The sequence below is a fragment of the Crotalus tigris genome, unplaced genomic scaffold, assembly GCF_016545835.1.
Source record: "Crotalus tigris isolate CLP2741 ecotype Arizona unplaced genomic scaffold, ASM1654583v1 scf7180000024506.1728113, whole genome shotgun sequence".
Taxonomy (NCBI): Eukaryota; Metazoa; Chordata; class Lepidosauria; order Squamata; family Viperidae; genus Crotalus; species Crotalus tigris.
In genome coordinates, this window is record NW_024100677.1 from 918,727 (window position 1) to 939,810 (window position 21,084).

Sequence of the window (21,084 nt, forward strand, 5' to 3'; positions counted from 1 at the left end):
AAAAATTCATGTGTCCCAAACAAAGAGTCATATCTTTTTTTGAAGCCCTTAGTCCAGAAACATACCCAAACTCCTTCATTGATGCTTGGGGAGAGTATAATCACAAAGAAATCTATGTGGAATCTATACTGCTCAATAGGGAAGAAGCAGTAGATATTTAAGAGACACATCTACAGTACTCATGCTGAGGAATGATTTTCTTCAAATGATCCTATTTAGAATGTACCTCAAGATAGAACCCTGGGAGATAATAACAAAAACAGAGCTTCGAACCTCAGATATTCCAAGAGATCCAGAAAACTGCCATAGTTAATGACATTAAAAGTTGCTGAGCAGCCAAGAACCATATTCCCTCTATGTCACAGGTTCTTTTTTTAAACCCAATGCCCAATTAGATTGACCCAGATGCAAGAAATAAAAGCACTGAACTTTGGACCAGGTGGTTTCTATATAGGTCCCTAAAAGGGATGGGGAAACTTCTGATTTGGCACAATCAAAAGTATAAAAGTGATGTATATATACATGCACCTGCTGTATTACCTCTAACCTACACATATGGTACTTCTATTACTATAGATAGCCCTCATTTAAGGGTGACAATTGGGACTGGCAACCTGATTGCTAAGTGTCATGGTCATTAAGCAAGACAACAGGTAACTGTTTTTGCTTTACACGTTCACTTCCTCTATGGTTGTTAAGTGAATCACTTGGATCATTAAGCCTTGTGATTTTACTGCCAGCTTCTCCATTGACTCTGCTTGTCAGAAACTGTGCCAATGGCAATCCCGTGACTGTGGGATGCTGGGACACTTGTAAAACACCTGTTGGTTGTAAAGCACATAAATCTCCATCATGTGACTATGGGGATGCTGTAGCCATTATTAAGTGCAAGAACGCATCATAAGTTACTTTTCAGCACTGTTGTAATTTTGAATGGTTGCTAAACAGGGCAGTTATTAAGTGAGGACTACTTGTATTGCTATTACTATTATACTATTACTATTTGAACAATTCTGCTCTATACTATTACTAATAGAATTACTGATATATTATTTGTACTGTATACATCAATGTTTTCTTCTTATAGACCCGTTCTATCCTTTTTCTCCTTTTCTGGGATTTCTTCCATTTTTCATCTGTCATTCTCTAAATGTAATTCATCAGGATGCATTCTAAGATAAGAGATTCTTATCTCTTTTAAGTAAGGAGGCATTCCACGTTCCAGACAGGAGTTCTGATGATACAAACCATAACATTTTTAATAACCCCTGGCTAGAAATTACAAGCCAAGAATTAAGAGAATGGCTGATTAAGGTACCACTCCCAACATCCTGTCCACATTTTCAGATATCACACGTGGAAATTATGCATTCTAATCATACAGGAATCATTGTTAGACACCTACAGAACATAATTGAGTCTGCATTAATGCTGGCATTCATGCAAGCTTGAATAAGCTTGAGATTTTATCAGCAAGAAAACAAACTAAACCAAACCCCAAAACAAAAATCCAACAAAACCTCAAAACGCTAGAGATTCTATGATTAAGTGTTGGAAGTTGAAAGGAGGACAGCCTGAATAACCCAGCAAGCACTGAGCTTACCAATGCAGTATATTGCTTTACTACTGCATGTATCACCACAATGTATGTTCTCAAGTGGATTTTATGCTGTATCTTCCTGATCTGAGTCATCTTCCACCTACTCTTTAGCCCTCTAACTTGCTTTTTCAGCTCCCTACGTTTGTACACTAAGGAGTCATTTGTGAAGCATGACAGAAATTAGAAGTGATTATTATGAATAACCTTAGCAAGTCCCCTATTTTAGGCCATTAACATATTATTAGTGGAATTAACCACCAACCTGCCCATGTCCTCTTGAAGTCCAATTTGATCAACAGATCTTTTGGGAAGACTGTTCTAATAGGTCTACGGCTTCTACAGAAATGAGATGTAATTACTACATAACCATAGCCAGATGAGTCATTTACCACAGGATTACGGCATCCCCATGCATCAAACAGTATAAAATGTTAAACTTGTGTGATTTACATTGGGTCCTGCTCAGGAGAAGCTTAAAGTTACCATTGCTGTGATCTTCTGACCTGTGCAAGACAAACCAATTTAAAATGGTTGGTGAAGCACTATGAAGCTGAAGGATATAATAATGAGATCTCAGTATGTGTATCAATCTGACTAAGTACTACTATTATAGTAGAATAGAGGCAATATATGTCTGCCAAATTTAGAAAGGAAACATTTTAGAGCAAGAGTGTCAAACTGCCGGCCCGCAGGCCAGATGCATCATAGCGAAACCGCTATGGCAATGGGGAAAAAGTCATGATACGTCGTGACATGTCACGTGACGTTGCAAGTTTGACACCCCTGCTTTAGAGCTTGGGTTTAAAGAAGGTTTGGAAACAGAACTACAGAACCAAATCATCAGCCAGAATTGTTCAAAGCAGAGACCATAGTGTTGGAAGTCAGTACCCCCCTCCTAGAGAAGGAAATATTTTGGGGGATATTAAAAAAGGAAGAATATTATATTTCCCCAAAGGAATAATGGAGAAAAATCTTAGGCAGAAATCAGCCCCCAGTCTCTTTTCCCCAAGCAAGCCAGCTTTTAGAAGTGCAGATTTGAGGCCACCTATTCATAAGCAAAATGCCTTCAGCCACAGCCCCAGAGAAGGTTTGAGCTGATGGGATTAGAAAAACAAAGACTCCAATGGCAGGAACATGACCTTTAGGACAGAGGTCCTCGACCTTTTGGGCACCAGAGACCAGTTTCGTGGAGATGGTTTTTCCGCAGACTGGACGGTGCATGATTTTGTGTGCTGCCTGCACCTCCATGAGGCTTTGCTTCTTTGTGCGGATCAGTTGCTGGCATACCGCGGCCCGGTACTGATCCATGAACCGGGGGTTGGGAACTCCTGCTTTAGGACATAATAGGATTAACCCACCACCATTAGAATTCCAAAAGGGTACATTCAAGCTCAGGTCAAAGTAATTGCACAGGAACAGGAACAACCTCAAATACAAAGCCCAAGAAGGTATAAAAACCCACCACTCCCAGCTCCATTTTGTCAGCCACCCCAGAAACATGCTGTGTCACTGAAGTTTCTGGCAACTAAATAAACAACCTTAGTCTCCATTTTGTTTACTCCCAGCTTGGACTGAACCTGATGATTTTTCTTTCAACAATTGCTAGCATTTATTATACACCCTAAGAAGGTTCCTGACCCTAAGCAAAACATTCAAGCCACCACACATCATTGTAGAATAATTCAGACTATTCTCATAAACTGAAAGAAAAAAATGCATGCATAACAACACACATTTTAAAGCACTATTTTAGTCAAACACTATGCACTTAAAATGCATTCTAATGAATATCTGAATTAAGATTTTAATTAAGAATTAAGATTCTTGTTAGTGCTTACAGATTTGTTATAATACTTCAAACCTAGTATTTCAAAATCTTCCTTCCCAAGATAGAATCCCTTCGGTGACGTGTTCAAGGCAACTAGATTTCTGACATTACTGTATCACTTACTGACACTATATATTTATTATTAAACTTCAATGCTGCCCATCTCGCCAAGGCGTCTCTTGATGAATGTACACACCTGATGACTACATTTAAAAAACATACACCGTAGGTGGATACACTGGTCTAAAGTTTCTTTACTTTAAAATATACTAAGCCATCGCTTTCTCAAAAACAATTACTTGCAGTAAAGACTGAACAGATGGAATGGACCTTTCATTAAAGTTTCATACGAGACTATTTCCCATCTGAAAATAGGATATTTTTGTGGACTTGTTCTAGTACAAATATGGGAAAAGATACGGAGCTCAGGACTCTGTCCATCAGCAGCATAACCCTCCCCAAACAGCATGGAAGAGGACTACATTCGGTGGAGGGAGGGAAGGAGGGCAGGAGGAAGAGAAAGAGGGCAGAGTCGTCCAAAGTGTGGAGGGAAGAGCAAACACACACGGGACCTGCTCCCCATTGTACGTCGTTACACTCAAGGAAAATAAAATCTTCCTGTAGTTAGAGGGGTGGAGCCAATTCCAGAATCCATGCTCTGCGTGCGTTTCCTACTTTATTACAAGTAATAATGATTGCAATTTCCTATTAAAATCACGCAAGGCACTTTAATCTTTAAACTCCCCAGGGGCGTACAGTGCCTCTAATACGCAACGGTCAAAATCTTAAGGATCCCGATCTCCGCTGGAAACAAGCCCTCTTCCTTGACAGTCCCCGCACGTGACCTCGAACGGAATGATTCCGAGGTTACGTCATCGCTGAGGCGAGGGACGGAAGGAGGGGGCGAAACAGAGCTGCCGCACCGCCACTCAAAGACTTCGCACCCTTTTTTTTCCGCGCTCCCAATTGCCCGCCTGGTCAGGTGACCGCGTGTCACATGACTGTGCTGGGATCTGGAGCGACGCTGCAGCCGAGCTCTCGCGGATTTCCTCCCAGAGAGGAGATGCAGTCGGGTTCCCGTCGCTAGTCCTCCTGAGCGCGGCAGTTCCTTCGACCTGCCAGAATGCGGCTTTGGTCTTTGGTCTGGCTGCTGGGATGCAGAGCGGCTGCTTGGCAGAGCGACGATTACTGGCTGGATGATGCCGTCGGGCTGGGGCGGCAATTCGATGGCATCGGAGCCGTTAGCGGCGGCGGGGTGGGTGAGCCCACTGCACGGGCTTGGAGTGGGTCGGACAAACTGTGCTCCGTTGGGGGTGGCGTTGGTGTTGGCCCGGAAGCGGGGAGGCTTTTCAACCTGACGGAAATCTGCCCAGAAAGAACCTGCGAATCTGAGGACCTGAAGCTTAGGTCGCTTCCTTGTGGGAGTACCGCTGATCACCGTAGTCCCGTGTCCTCTGCTTACCCTGGGGATGAAGGGCTGTAGCAACCGCGCTCAGATCCCAAAGGCAAAATAGAGAACCCGTTCGGCACTCAGAGGCGTTTCCTGAAAAGAGACCTGAGCTGTCAAGATTCTTTTTACAGGAAATGCCTCTAGGAGGATCCGAGCGTGGTTGTTATTTCATTTAGTTCGTATATTATACGTACATATTAACTCAATTTATTGTTCATATATTAGATGCATATAATATTGTACATAAATAATAAATAGCTTCCAGGGAAAGTTGCTATAACTTGCAGGGCATTTTTATATTTTATTTTTCCAATGAAGATGCTTGCTTTCTGAATGGGGTTTCCCTACAGAACTTATAATACCTAACAGATTGTTATTGTCCCAAGTTGAGTAGCCATTTAATCAGGTAGGGGTAAAGAAACAGACGTAATTGGGCAAGTGTGTTGCACAATGTACTTAAAATTAAGATATATGCTCCAGCTTCGATCAGTGGGGGCAGAGGAGAGAGAGATACAAGCAAACAAACATCCCCCTTTTTTTAGGAGTTGGAGGTGACTTTTTGCCATTTGGATTTCAATGGGTGAAGCTTTGTACATTGGTTTTCTAAAATAACTAGGAGACAGGTTATTTCCAGATCAGAATTTGTAGGCAGGAGAAAGAAAGTGATTAGAGTCAAGAGTGGACAAGCAAGGGTATATCATGGAACATCATTTGACGGCTATGGCTGGGAGGACCTTTGCACAAGTTCGTCTGTTGTACCAGTTGCGACCCTACCTGGACCGGGAGGTTTTCCTTACAGTTACTCGTGCCCTTGTCACCTCACGTTTGGACTACTGCAATGCGCTCTACATGGGGCTACCCTTGAAAAGTATTCGGAGACTACAGTTGGTCCAGAATGCAGCCACGCGAGTGATAGTGGGTGCTCCTCGATACACCCACGTTACACCTATCCTCCATGAGCTGCACTGGTTGCCTATTGGTCTCCAGGTCCAATTCAAGGTGTTGGTTATTACCAGGCTATTTGCGAGACCGCCTACTACCTCATAGTTCCCTTCATCCGGTTAGATCCCACAGGCTGGGCCTCCTTCCATTACTGTCGGCCAATCAGTGCCATTTGGCAGGGCTGCGGAGCAGGGCTTTCTCTGTGATGACGCCCACGTCTTGGAACCAGCTCCCCCCGGAGATTAGGACCGCTCCCACCCTGTTAGTTTTCCGTAAGCTGCTTAAGACCTGGCTTTTCTGGCAGGCCTGGGGTTTATAAAATCTGACCCCTGGATGACTGTTATTGTACTCTTTGTTTTGTCATGTTTTATGTTGTTTTTATTGTTAGCCGCCCAGAGTCCTGCGGGAGTGGGGACTCATAATAAATTATGAGTAGTAAAGTATAGGAAGATAATACAAACGGATAAGACAAGTGGGGTAAAAGTAAGATATTATTAGGTAAAATAAAGACACACTCAAGTTGAAGCCTTGTTTCTAATATTTTCTTATTTCTTGGACAAATCCCTTTGATTTTCTTTGGCAAGAAATTGGAAGAAATTTGTTACTGCCTTTGAGTTTTGTTTTCTGAATTCCTTATCATATCCACAGAGATCTGGGATTTTTTTGTTGCTCTCCACATTTGATCCTACGTAATATTTTGGGATCAGCCACGGTTGGCTAGCTGCTAACTTTTAAATTAAGTATTTGCCGAGGACATATGCAGAGGCTAGGAGAGGATTTTATGAAGATAATGAATAATGAAAGAACTATGGGAAAATGGGCATGAAATATAATTATCATAAAAATATGTCTGATCAGTAGTATTATGTATATTAATTCCAAACAATTTTCTTTCTAATTTTTTTCTAGGCTACTTCACGCCTTTTAGTGAATTACCCAGAACCCTATCGATCTCAGATTTTAGATTATCTTTTTAAGGTAATTATTGCCTTAGATTGACTTTAAGGTAGAACTTTGTTTTCCTTAAAAGTATTAACAAAAATGCTGTGATGCAAATGAGAATGGTAGAAATATGAAAAAAAAAATCATATTCTGAAAGATCCTCAAGACCTAGTATGTTATGAATGAATGAACCTTTATTATCAAAGTATAACATGTCTATAGTGAGATTGGCTGAGCCTTCCTCCGTGCCCCCCCCCCCAACTCACAGTGACTACAAACCCCCAACTTGTTGTCTGGAACTCCCAGGATACTGGAGACTTGCTAAGAGGCTCTTTTGTTGCGCTTGCCATTTTCATTCCTCTCATCGCCTATGGTTGTGTACCTTTGTTTTTTATGATATTAATGTGAAACATTTTATATCTATGGTTGTTGTACTGTTGTTTATCTCACTGTTGTGCGGCACCCAAAATATTAAGTAAGATCAAATGTGGGTCAAATGCTTTGACCCTCTTGTACAACTTCTAGAGAGCACAGGAGAGCACACACCATTCTTGAGTGACCTCTGCAGTCTCAAACTTTCGCTCAAGAATGGGGCATGCTTTTGAGTAGAACTGATGTTGTATGTTAGTAAATGCTGGTGTGTCCACCAAAATACTGTGGCGTGTCACCTTTGACGTATATGTCTTACTTCACCATCACTGTACTAAGCCATAGTATGTTGATATACCATTTGTGAGCTACAGAAATTCAGGCAATATCCTAGAAGCTATCAAAATTATGAATGCTAACTTTTTGCTTCCATGAGATAGTCTTTTGGAGTTTTGCAGTTGATATATGGACCTAGGTATTGGGATTTGTAAATCGTAGTTAAATCTTAGCATTCCATGTGAATTAATTCACCAGGATATGTGAATCCTACTTAGTGAGTGGATATGCCTGGCTGAACCATCTGAAACAATAGAATGTTTTGAGAAATAAATGGACTGTTTTAAGAAAGATTACCCTGATGAGAAGGAAGGAAGGAAGGAAGGAAGGAAGGAAGGAAGGAAGGAAGGAAGGAAGGAAGGAAGGAAGGAAGGAAGGAAGGAAGGAAAGCCAATTTAGAGAGTTACCACTTGCATAAAATGTGGGGAGGGAGGAAATAGTGTAATTATTCTTTTTAGAATCATGAGGAGACAGAGTTCATGTTAATTAGGAGAAAATCAATTAAAATGAGTGTGATAACAGTGGAATGTTATTTACCAAACAGAAACATTAACACCTTTTCTTTCTTATTCTCTTGTTTCAAGCCAAATTTTGGTGCTTCGTTACAGCTCCTCAAAGTAGAGATTGGTGGTGATGCACAGTCTACAGGTATTTGAATTTGGGTTTTGCAGGAAAAGTTTGTAGTATCAGTGAATGGGATCCCTTGGGGTAATTGTTCTGATATTTCATGTTCTGCAAATAAATTGTTTCTTTATAATCCACTCCTGCATTCCTTTCTTGCATGTATTCTAGGAGGAATGCATGGGAAATCCTGTAATAACCCAATATGTGCTGGGTTAATATTAGACAATGTATTAATAGGTCCTTAATTCTAAGTGATACTTGCAAACTTGCTCATTTAAGTTTTGCATGATATAACATGCATTTTCCCTATTTCCCTCCATATAAGATTGTATTAATTTCACTAATTGAACAAAATAGGGCCAATTTCTCTGTTAAAAAAAAAAAACCTCCAGCAAGTAAATATGGTGCCAACTATTAGAACTGTGAGGTTCCTCCTTATAACAAGTTTATTCCAGGTACTTGGAAAGTGGAAAAACAAGTTTAGCCTGTGGTAAAGCAATCATATTAAAAGGACATATTAAAAGTTGCCAGTTGGGGTGCATCACTACCTATAAGTGACTGTTTATAGACAAAAACTCTAAATCCAATCTGAAATTTGGTATCATGCTTACAGTTGTTCCATTTTTAAAGTTCCATTTTGAAACTTATCTCTAAAAGAAAAGAGTGACTGTTCTTGACACATATAGTTTTCTACTGAGCAAATGCTTTGTAATTTGTTATTACTAGTTAGTCATACAATTATGCTTTTAAAATGAATATTATAAAGGTGAATGTGATGTAGACATTTACCTGTATTAATGCTTTTGCCCTTGACATTATCTTGTGGGCTAAAATTGAATAATGTTTTCATATTCCGTTTCATTGCACAAATGTAGATTCATATGTTTTATGAAATATACTGGAGTAAAAATAGTAGAAGGTCTTGCATTTAATGAAATACAAAGATAAGTTTTGTTTTCCTTTCCTAGATGGCACTGAACCCTCCCACATGCATTATGAAAATGATGAAAATTATTTGCGTGGCTATGAATGGTGGCTGATGAAAGAAGCTAAAAAGAGAAATCCTTTCATTAAATTGATTGGTAAGAACTGCAGGCCTTTGAGATATGATGCTTTTGTACCTTGATAGCATAATTTGAAAACAGCTTGGTGATTTATTTTTAATTATAATCTCTTAATGCCAAGTGAAATATCCAGTTTATAAATTATAAATAATTTTATTTTGTACTCACCTGAATTTCAGATTAAACCTAATTCCTAGTTGCTGTCTTTGCATCCTAGATGGCAAAGTGTAGGAACAGAAACAGGTTTAAAAAAGGGTTGAGGTTTTCATCACATGCTTGCAGCAATCATCTCACTTTTCAGGACTTAACCCCTTCTATTTCCTGTTCCTGGCTAGGAAATAAACCCTGTATGTCGCTTTGTCCCTTATCTAATCAGGGAACATAGGCACATTATTTGGGATGGAGAAGTAGCCATGAGCATTGATCTGTACTCTTGGCCATTAACCTGGTTCAAAGTAATGTGTGAATATGGTGATATCAACCTACACCGCATTCTGAAATAAAAGTGTTCTCTAAAATTGAACTTTGCTATTCTTCTGAAAGCCATATTATTATGTTGCAATTCATCCCAAACCCTATGATTTGTTGGAGGATCTGCTGAACAGATTGCATATCCTACCCAATGTTGATTGACACACATGGAAGACCTGGACTGCGTGTGTCTACTGGTTTCTGGACCTTAACAAAAAAAATCTAGTTTTGTGTTGCTTTCTGTACAATACAGGTAGTCCTTGCTTAATGGGGTTAAGCATATTCTTAACACATTCAGAAGTATTACACTGAATGAATGACACATGTTTGGCCTTTGAAGTTATGGCCATTGCAGTGCCCCCATGATCATATGGTCAACATTCAGTCACTTGGCATCCCACCTGCATATATGATCAGGGGATACACTTCTCCCCCCCCTCCATCTTTCTTCCCCTCTTTCTTTTGACTGCCCCTTGCCACCCTGCAATCACTACAACTGCTGCCCTGCACCATTTGATCCACTGTCTTTGCTGCCCTTTGCTCCACCACTCTTGTTGCCCCATCTGCTATCTTCTTCCTCCCGTTGCTGGCAGTGTGACATCCTCTTTCTAAGGTCATGCGTAGCCATCCTGAAGTCTTGTGAGGCTTCTAATACACCTGCAATCTTGGCACGGGTAGTGGGGTGCAGGGTGGTAGTGGTGGCAGGGTGCAGGGTGGCCTAAAGAGCAGAAATGGAGAAGATAGATGAAGTGCAGGCAAGCACAGCAGGGCAGGGGAAGCCTGAGGTCCTACCGTGGCATGGTACTGGCCTAACAAGTGCAACCAGGACTACTAAAACTGCTAAGCAGTGCAGTCATGTGATGTTTTGCCTAACAACTGAATTGTTTAGCAGCAGAAATTTTGGTCCCAAATAGGGTTGTTAAGCAAGGACTACCTGTAAGTAAGGAGATCCTGTCTGGACTTGCTTCAATTTGGTTCTTCTGCTTGACCTGCATACTTCAGCCTGACTCTGATATCTCCTTGGGCATTTTGACTCAGAGCCCAGCTTGGCTCATTACTCGTCACTTATCCCTTCCAGCTCAAAACAAATAATTTGAGATGGCCGTAAGCCAGAATATGCTTTCTAGGGAGTCAATCCTATTGCATCATATTGAGAAATGCTTGAGACTTTGCATGAAACGTACAGCTTTTTTGTTCCTTGTTCTTTTAAAGCAACCAAGTCTTTTTTCAGCCTTCTGGGAAAACTTAAATAAAGATATTGCTGCTTTAAGATTTACTTTGATCCTTAAAGCATCATCTCTTTTTCAAGATTGTGGAGCAGCCTGGAAAAAAGTGCTTTTGTTAGTAACAATACGCCCTTAATTACATTTAGTGTTATACCTCCTAAAGTATTTTTTAATTTAAGTTTGCATTTTGAAAGTAATGGTATTAAAAATCAAAACAATCTTCTTTTCAGGCAAATATGATTGATGCAGCTGATAGAATGTGAGAACAAACAAATTTGGGCTACTACTCCTTGCTTAACAAACTTGAATTATGTAGGCACTGAACAAATGGTACTTATATCCAGTCCTTGAAGTTATGGCAGTTGCACCACCCTGCAGTCATGTGACTAAAATTTGGGTGTTCAGCAGCCCACCCACTTTTATAATTTCACGGAACACTTCAACTCCCCACATCCGCCTGTCTGTCCCCATCTCTGCCCTTTTGGCTGCCCTGCACTCCACTACCCCTGTTGCCCTGCCACTGTGCCCTCCATTGTTGTGCTGTCCCCATCACCCTGCCTATCGCCTTGCTCCTCCGCAGCACTTCCCATCCCAGCTGCCCTTCGCCATTTTCTTCCTCCTGCTGCTCATGAGGCATGCCTGGTGGAGGGGCAGAGGCATGCAGGTGGCCGAAAGGCCAGAGGAGGAGAGATAGATGGAGAGGGGGACTGGAGGCTAAAATATATAAGGAACAGTTGCTGGAATTGGGTATGTCTTGTTTAATAAAGAGAAGGACGAAGAGGGACATGATAGCAGTGTTCCAATATCTCAAGGGCTGCCTCAAAGAAGAGGGAGTCAAGCTATTTTCCAAAGCGCCTGAAGGCAGGACAAGAAGCAATGGGTGGAAACTAATCAAGGAGAGAAGCTACCTAGAACTAAGGAGAAACTTCCTGACAGTTAGAACAAGTAACCAGTGGAACAACCTGCCTCCAGAAGCGATGAATACTCCAACACTGGAAGTTTTTAAGAAGAAACTGGACAGCCATTTGTCCGAAACAGTATAGAGTTACCTGCCTGAGCAGGGGGTTGAACTTGATGACCTCCAAGGTCCCTTCCAACTTTACTATTATTATTATTATTAGGGAGTTGAAGTGCATCCTGTGATCCCAAATGTGGGTGAACTGCCAGGTGCTCATTTTTGGTCACATGACTGTTGGGTGGTGCAATGAATGTAAGTTTTTAGGACCAGGTGTAAGTACTATTCACAGTTCAGCACTGTCACAATTTCGAACACTTACTGAACAAATGGCTGTTAAACAAGGACCACCTATATAACCCATATAAACAAAAGCTCTTTTGGAAAATGCCATAATATATGAAAGCGGGAAGGAGTCTGAATGAAAAAAGTTTGAAAAATAATATGTATACATAGATATGCCAGTCTTAAATACACTCAGATTGGAATTCAGGAAGTTAAAACTATCTACCAACACAAGTAATCATTTAACAAAGAAAAGTATTTTTAATAACTTCATCATTGAATTACATCCGGCATCAACTGAATGAACTTTTATTACTGCCGTCGTGCTTTCTGTTCATATCCTTCTCCCTATCCCCTTGCATTTCTCTCTGATCTTCTATCTCTCAAGCAGATCTGTGAAGACTTATTAGCAGTACCTGTTCTGCTGGCAAATAGAGGTGACGCTATGCAGTCTATTGATTCTTTTCTTAATCAACTGTTTTCATCATTGGTCTTTTGCTTATCTATAATATGTGTCTGATCCCATTCTTCAGCTATTTTGTCTACCATTTGACCCCTTTCATTCTTTCTCTGTTTCTAGCTCATCTTCATTTCCCTGACTTCTAATCAACTCATTGCCAAGGGGCATATGAGAGGAATGAGGAACCACAAGAGTAGGTGGGGCCTCATTACACATGTCATGTTTGTTTGTTTGCCTGTAGAATTTATAAGGCTTCCCAATTAAAAAATTAGTCTGGATGGTTCACAATATTGAAAAGAAAAGATAAAGACAACAATTAACAGAAGGTTAATTAACATGATCGCCAACGTGCGATAACGGATATGGCACAAGAAGAAGAAGATAGTTTTATACAGAAGAATCAAAATGCTCCCATGTAGACAAGATCTCTCTAAAGGACCCCACCATTCAATTATCCCACGGCCTGGGAGAAACAATGGTTTTCAGGGCTTTTATAAATAAAATAAAGGCAGGAGTAATGTTTATGACACAGTTTTCAACTACTTTCAAGCACAATATGGCAGTTTTCAACAAATGTAACCAGGGCTTTGAGGTTTGGAAAAATACACTCCTATTTATCAGCTTGTTCTTAATTCTCTTCATTGTTCCATCCAGCTCTTGTTAGCAGTTATTTTTACCACTAATTCTTCCAATTCAGTGAATTATCCTGTTAATAATAATGCAAACTATAACACTAGCATTATAGAAAAAGGAAGTAAAAATGTATAGAATCTAGTGATTATTGTATAGATCCTAGAGCATGTGGATAAATTAAATTCTTTCTACAATAACTCTGACCATTTAGTACTTAAGTCTTTCCCCCCACATTATCGACATTTAAAAAAAAATTTTTTAGCTCTGTGAAGTTGATGTGTTACGCATAATTTTCCATTGTGTTTGTTTGTTTCTTTATACTTCCCCTTGCAGGCTTGCCCTGGGCTTTTCCAGGATGGATTGGCAGGGGTACGAGTTGGCCTTATGAGTACCCAGATGTCACTGCTTATTATATTGTCTCCTGGATTATAGGTGCTAAAAAATATCATGATTTGGACATTGATTACATTGGGGTTAGTAGAGGAGTTTTTCCTTACATTCTGTTTTTTGTTAAAAATTAAATACAACTTGCACCACATGGCTTATAATATAAATATGTTTACCAAGTGTTTTTTTAATCCCCTTTTTTTGCATTAAGCAATTTATTTGTGGGTGATTTGGTCAAAGGACATAATTGGAAAGGTAAAATAAAAGTTAATATAAAAGGCAATTGAACTAGTAAAGTGAATTTGGACTTATACTAATATGCATTTTGTCTAGTAAATAAATTGCTTTATTTACTTTATACTAATTGCAGAGAAGAATCTTCATACCAGTAAGTCATGTTCTTTTCTTGAATGCTTAGAATTATGTAGATTATATGCAACTGATTGATTCAAAGTAGCCTTTTAAAATTTCACAGATGTTTATTTGTTTGTTTATTGTTAAATTTATATGCTGCCCATCTCACTATCTGAAGCAATTCTGAGCTGTTTAATTAGTCTACATACAGACTGGATTTAAAACATATCACTTTGCCAAGTGGAGAAGGCCAGATAATCCATGTCCTTTTGCTAAAACATGAGAGGCCTATGGAGCACAGTATTGGGTTACTTGTGGGACAATATTTGTCCATGCTACTAGGTTAGATAAGATGGCCCCACTCAAGATCCCCTCCCTTAAATATTGTCACATGATGGGACCTTAGAGGCCTTCCTTTACCCCAACCATCTAGAGAAGCCTCCCATCTAGATTTAAGGGATCCCTACCCTTTCAGCTTTCAGTCAATCAACATAGAGCTGGAAAGGACCTTGAGGTGTTCTAATCTAACCCCCTGCTCAAGCAGGAGACTCTGCTCAGTTAGGTGGCTGTCCAGTCTTTTCTTCAAAACCTCCATTGTTGAAGTACCTACAACTTCTGAAGGCAAGCTATTCCACTGATTAATTGTTCCTGAAGGCCATGAAGACCTGGCTCTTCCTCTAAGCTTGGGCTAGGGTGGGGTTGAGCTGGAAGAATGTTTGGTCTGGCAGCTAAGGAGAAGGATATTCTTTGTTTTTAAGTTAGGTTTTATGGATTGTTGTGAGCAGCCTAGATTAATTGCATGAGATAGGTGGCCATATTAGTATGTAAATACATACATACATACATACATACATACATACATACATACATACATACATACAGTACGTAGATACATGGCATAAGCTTGAAATTAGTCTAGATTTGTTCATGACATGCTAAACTTGGATTTTTTGTAATATTTGAAAATGAGTCTTTGAATTTGAGAAAGGTGCTTCTGGATATATAATAGGCTGGCAGGCTATCCACTTATTATTTGCCAATCACTAATGATAAAAAAGCTTTCAAGATTATAGTTGCTCACAGGCATTCCCTTTGGAGTTAGACTGTTTTAGAGACTCTAGAGTGGAATTTAATTTGACATTTTTGTAGACAATGTGTGCCTACTTTTGAGACTTTATCAAGGTCAGAGATGCTGCAGTATGAATGTCTATGACAACAGTCAGTTTTGATTTTTATTTTAAGTTTGAGTTCTTGGTTTGAGAACAAAGTTATATCCCAGAGCAGAATATAATATAAAATTAAAAAAATCAGTGTTTAAAAAAGATGCAATAATAACAATGCAACCTCAATTATTATCTAAGAAATAAGTGATGGCACGCTTAGAGTAGTTCATTATATTTTGGAAAACAGTAAAAAGACATGTTAAACAAAGAGGATCTTCACGGGCAGGATATTCCTGATAAGACTTTGTCTCTCACTGGAACAGAGGACAGGGCTTCTAGTGCCAAACTTAAAGAGAACATCTTTTTTTTTTAATGTGTTGTGAATGACGTAGAGAAGTATTGTCTGATCTTGGTGACCTTAAGAAGTAGGGATTTCAACTCTTAAGAATTCCCCAACAAGATGCTGTCTGAGGAATTCTGGGAGTTAAAAGTCTACTTCTCTTAAAGTTGTCAGGTTTGAGAAACACTGACCTAGTTATGCAGACTTGGCTGAGATATTCAACTGTTCCATTTATGCTTCATTCTCTAATTGTTAGGGTTGCAACTCAAGTTATTGTGCTTTGAGATTGGGAACTGAATTTAGTGGCATTTTCTTGTAATTCTTGTTCTAGTTTTGATGGCAATTAGATTTTATTACTAGTTTTTAAGCAACATTATAACACTTTTAAACTTCCCTTTTTTATTTAAGATTTGGAATGAACGATCTTTTAACAGCAAATATATCAAGGTATGTCAACTACTATCCTTTATTTATTTAACCAAGTAGGAATCTTATTCTTGTTTTAACATGGAACAAAATTATGCAGCAGAGCAAAAATAGAGTTACCTGACTTCAGGTAAAAAACTAATAACTGTTTGCATGAATTGATGTGTACTAAAAATATTACTTTTGTATCTGCTTTACATTTGCATGCTTTCCTATTCACTAATAATATCTGAGCCATTTTGTGCATATAACACTGACTGAACGTTGAAAGTAAAACGTAATGATGTTCATTTTATGTGACATTTGAGCTGAAGTATTCTCAATTTGAGTGCCTTCACTAGTGTCTGCTCATCATACTACTGGCTCAAAAGGTAGTATTCTGATCCCAAGTTGTTTAGGGCCCTGAATGTAATAGCTAGAAATATGATCTGGGCTTAGTAGCTAACTAACAGCCATGAAGGAACTTAGCCATCTTAGTTGCTGCACGAGACAGCTGCAGATTGTGGACCAAGTATAAGAACAGTTTTATGCTGAATACCTTGGAATGATTTATGGATGAAGCTATGAGCCCATAAACAATTGTAGCTGGATTCTCCCTCTTCAGAAAAATACCCAGGTGGTTTATTATCCAAGTTGACATTAAGCACTCTTAGCTGTGCATAGGGCTTGGGCCTTCAGTGACTGATGAATCTAGGAACTTTTATCTACAATCTAGATACAGAATCTAGAATCTAGAAAAGAAGGCATAATAATTATTTCTTTATAATATTCATGTATTACAGAACTGATTGCATAGCTTGAAGGACATTACAGAACTTAATCTTGAAAAATGATTAGGTTTTAAAAGAAAGATTTCCTATTTTGATTAGATACAATTTCAGTTTTATAACACTTGTACATTTAAATATGTCTATGTTAGTTTCTACTATGGAGTTGAATTCATTATTTGCTTTTGAAAATATACAGTTTAACATACGTATCAACTTTAGAGATAACCAATTTTTGGCAAATTTAGATAAGACTTAAAATGTAAGGCTATGGAATATGTAAAAGAGATGAATATTTGATAGTAAGTGACTGGACCTGAAGGCTATAGGCACTTGCCTAATTCCTAAGGGGAGATCTCTGTAATTTGAAATATGTGGGGGAGATTAGCTATTTAATTTTTTAGTAATTTAAATTGCAGCTGGCTGGAGATTGTGGCAGCAGGTGTGTACAATGGCATTTCATAGTTCACCTGTGTTGAACAAGCTATATTGGTTGCCATTTGTTTTATGAATGCAATTTAAGGTCCTTGTTGTGGTGTAAATGTTTCTTTCATGAGCTTATATTATTGTAAACTTCCGGTTTACAAAACATCTTTTAGGTCTCACCACAAGTACATCTACAATTGACAATAAATTCTTCTTTCTCTATTAAAGGGCCTTTTATTTTAGAACAATTTTTCATTGGAGTCAAGGCAGACTTACATTGCCCAAAGCCATTCAGGAATGGGTAGTGTAAATTTGCAACTTCAGTTATATTTCCATATATAGTAGACCTCAGTTATCACCCACTTGTTCAGCTGCAGTTTGAATTTGCAGTGGTGATGATGAGTGATATTCATGACCAGTCCTTGAAGTTCTGGCTGGCACACAATCCACTTGGTAATAGGATCACAATCCAGGTGCTTGTCAGTTGACTCATACTTACGATGGTTGCAATGTCTTATGATTAAATGATCACAATTGTAACCTTCCCTACAAGTTTTTCATTTCCTGGACAGAGTTGATATACAGTCTGGGGGGTCCTGCTAGACTTATAGCTTTTGCTTGTGGAGCAGATGGCAGCCATGGCTGGGGTGGGGGAGCTTTGTAGAGATTCATTTTGGGCACCAGTTGCACCCATACCTGGATTGGGAAGCCTTCCTCATTGTCACTTCTGCTCTAGTCAATGCACTCTACATGGGGTTAGGCTTGAAGATCACCTGGAAACTTCAGTTTCTCCAGAATGCAGTGATGTGTGCAGTTGGGGCACGGTATTGTTTTGCCTGTGCCATACTGCTGCTGCCTGAACTCCTAATATTTTTCCAGGATCAATTCAAGGTGTTGGTTATCACCTTTAAAGTGCTGTATGGCTTGGGGCCAGGTTATTTGAGGACATGGACCTATCCCATTTATAATCAAATAAATAAAATCTAAATTGTTAATATTACATTAAGGGGACCCTGAACATTTGTGTCATAGCTTCCTCCCAAAAAGCTTCCCCCCAATTTCATTTTTTAAAAAAGATTTGTTTGTCTAAATAAGATAAACAACATATATCAACAGTCAACTTCAGTATTCGTGAATTTTGTATCCTGCCTTTATTATTTTTATAAATAACAAAAGTTATCGTTTCGGTGTTGTACATTACAAAATTTTTACAATTTTGCACCTGGGCAAAAAAAAAAAAAAGATACTTTGATAGATTTTAGACATTGGTGTAACCCCACCAAATAGACCAGAGCAAACTTCAACTCTACAGGAAGATGGACTACTTCTGAGAATCACAATAATAACAAAATCTTGCAAGTGTGATTGTGCCTCTTCCCTTGTGAATTTCCATGTGAATTATGGAGGTGTGTGTGTCTGAGCCACTTATGCATAAAGCTAGTTCTTGCTTACTGATCACTCATTCAATGATTTTCAAAGTTGCAAAGGTATGGAAAAATGAGACATAACTGGTCCTTAAAGTTATGGCCATTGTAGCATCCTTGCAGTCCTGTGATTGCAATTCAGCTGCTTGGCAACCAGAATGCATTTACGATGGTTACAGTGTTCCTCAGTCACATGATCACCATGACCTTCGCAGCCAGCTTCCAACAAGCAAAGCCAATGGGGAAGCCACCAGTAAGTCTCAAGTTGTGGTCACATGACATCATGTTTAACAACCTGCAGTGATTCACATAATGACTGCAATTTGGTGCGGTCATGTGACATTGTGATCAACAATTACTCTGCTTAGTAACAGAGCTGCTGGTAGATAATTGCCAATTGCAGTTGATAACTGAGGACTACCTATATTTTCTCCTTGTTTTAGATTTAAGCCATGTTTTTCTCCTTCATTGAACGTGTATCTCTGTCAAGGTCATCTTCCTGTCTTTGTACATCTAGGGATGTAGCCAATTGAACATGTGTGCTCTTGACAGGCAATTAATTGCTCAAGAGTCATGTTGACAATGCTTTTACTTTCACAGCAAAATAGGGGGAAAGTAAGAGAAATTCACATCATGTGAGTTTGTGTCATTGGAGTGTGAGGACGTAGCATATAAATGTTAGTATTAAAATAAATAAAATGTTCAAACTCCTATATCATATCTCCAAGAGATTCAACAGTAACTTGATTTTAAAATCTTTAATACACAAAAATTTGCAAAATTAACTGATAAGTATGTAGAATTTTTAAGGTGTCATAGTTATTTTTGTTTTCTTTGTTAAGTTTAGGAAAGTGATGTTAGGCACAAACAACCAAACCCACACATGTAGAGTTAAAACTAGCTACTTATTGTTCTATGTCTATTCCACAAGAATCTCTCCAGTCTTTCATCTGGGAAAGACTAGATAAGGTTCAAACGTATTTGGGAGGGAGGGGTCAGACTTTGCCCTTTTGTGTTTACACAACAGGCCCAAACTAATTCCCTGCTTGAGCCCTCCTTCCAACTGGGACAGTTGATTCTCCAACAAGACTTTTTTTGTTGTTGAGACGACCAACCTCTTAGCAGTCATCACTTTTTCTGTACAGTCTATGACAAACTACTATCTTGCTTAAAATGGGAATTTATTACATAGTAAGTAAAATAAGCTTAATATTTCTGGGGAACTTCTGTGTAGAACACTGATAGTGATTTAGTGTATCTTTTATTTTAAAGCAGGATACAAGATACTTAAATGAATTCTCAAATTCTTGAGTTCAAGATGTACTTCTTAATGGTCAGGTTAAGTATTAAATTCATATTAAATGGTCAATGCTCCAATTCTGAAATAAAAAATGAGTCCTGGTTAGGTGTCATTGATATTGATGCCATCTGGGTACCCTTTGAGGTACTTCATGTAGCACATACTTTTTTTTATTTTATAAGTTGATAATTTATAAAATAAATTTGGGCTAGTAGATCAATAGGTTTTAGTCCCATGTGCTATCTAAATTTCTTTATGTGTGTCTTGGAATCACTGCCGCTTTGTTTGGCTGTGATCTGTATATTAAATAGCCAGTGTCATACAAGCATCATTGCTTCTTATTAATTGATTATCACCAAAAAGTGCACAATTTCTACTGAGGACTATGGAATCTAGGCAAGCCAACAGCATATATTATTTAGCTTTTTAACAAAGCGTTTTAGAACTAGATTGCCGTGTCCTTATTTGTTCCTTTAAGGTAATGTCATGCTCCTTAGTTGATGAAAATTATACTTCAAGTAATATTATCTGTTACCAAGGTACTTCGCAAAACTTTGGACAAAGTGGGTTTAAAGACCCTTGGCATCATTGCTGCAGATGGAAATTGGGACATTGCAAGTCAAGTGCTAGTCGATCCTTATCTATATGATGCAGTTGAGATAGTAGGGTAAGTGGAAATACAGAGGAACAGTGATTCCTTTATTGTATGTAAAGCTTTGTATTAATTAGAATTTGGACACTTACTTGATTATCCTGCTTTTCTTATGCATCAGCTATAGTACCATTTCTTTCCGGTCCTACACCTAGTTTCACTTCCAGCTGACTATTTGCTGTAGCTTAATAGGATACCAACATCCTTCTGCTATCATCTGTAAATTTGTGGCTTTTGTTTACAGATGCTTCTTAAATAGTAACTTTCCTATGGGTACCCTAAGAACCGAAGGCTTCATATCTATACAGAATTCTCAGTACCTCCACTGCTGATCTTTAGGGGCATAAAGTCTAAGAATTGTTAATATACACTTGTATATATAGGATTGTGTGAAATGTTAAAACATTATTGATTATCTCTAAGGAACCAATAGGAATTCTGAGGAAGTTTCTTGTAATTGCTTGGCCTTTTCAGCAATTGTAGCTTAAGAAAATACATTTTTTGTTTTATTTTATGTTGCTGATCTATTTGTGGTGGTATTTTTAATATATTCATTTTGCTTTTTTATCTATATAATAGTTGCTTTGAATACCAGACATGCAGGACTGTGCTGTACATTATGCATTTAAAAGATAACACATTGCCTGGAGATTATTAATG

General features: G+C 38.6%; 1 protein-coding gene across 2 annotated transcripts in view; it reads left to right on the plus strand.

Moving 5' to 3' along the window:
- Positions 1–4,228: 4,228 nt before the first annotated feature.
- GALC (galactosylceramidase) overlaps positions 4,229–21,084 on the plus strand; it is a 38,157-nt gene continuing 21,301 nt past the window's right edge. The window contains exons 1-7 of one of the 2 annotated variants that reach the window (XM_039333437.1): positions 4,232–4,683; positions 6,730–6,798; positions 8,052–8,115; positions 9,060–9,173; positions 13,519–13,658; positions 15,838–15,876; positions 20,312–20,439. In XM_039333437.1, the coding sequence (XP_039189371.1) occupies positions 4,552–4,683; positions 6,730–6,798; positions 8,052–8,115; positions 9,060–9,173; positions 13,519–13,658; positions 15,838–15,876; positions 20,312–20,439 (686 nt within the window). In that variant the 5' untranslated portion in view covers positions 4,232–4,551. Of the gene's footprint in view, positions 4,684–6,729; positions 6,799–8,051; positions 8,116–9,059; positions 9,174–13,518; positions 13,659–15,837; positions 15,877–20,311; positions 20,440–21,084 lie in introns of both variants that reach the window. The other variant, XM_039333436.1, reaches the window with a different exon arrangement.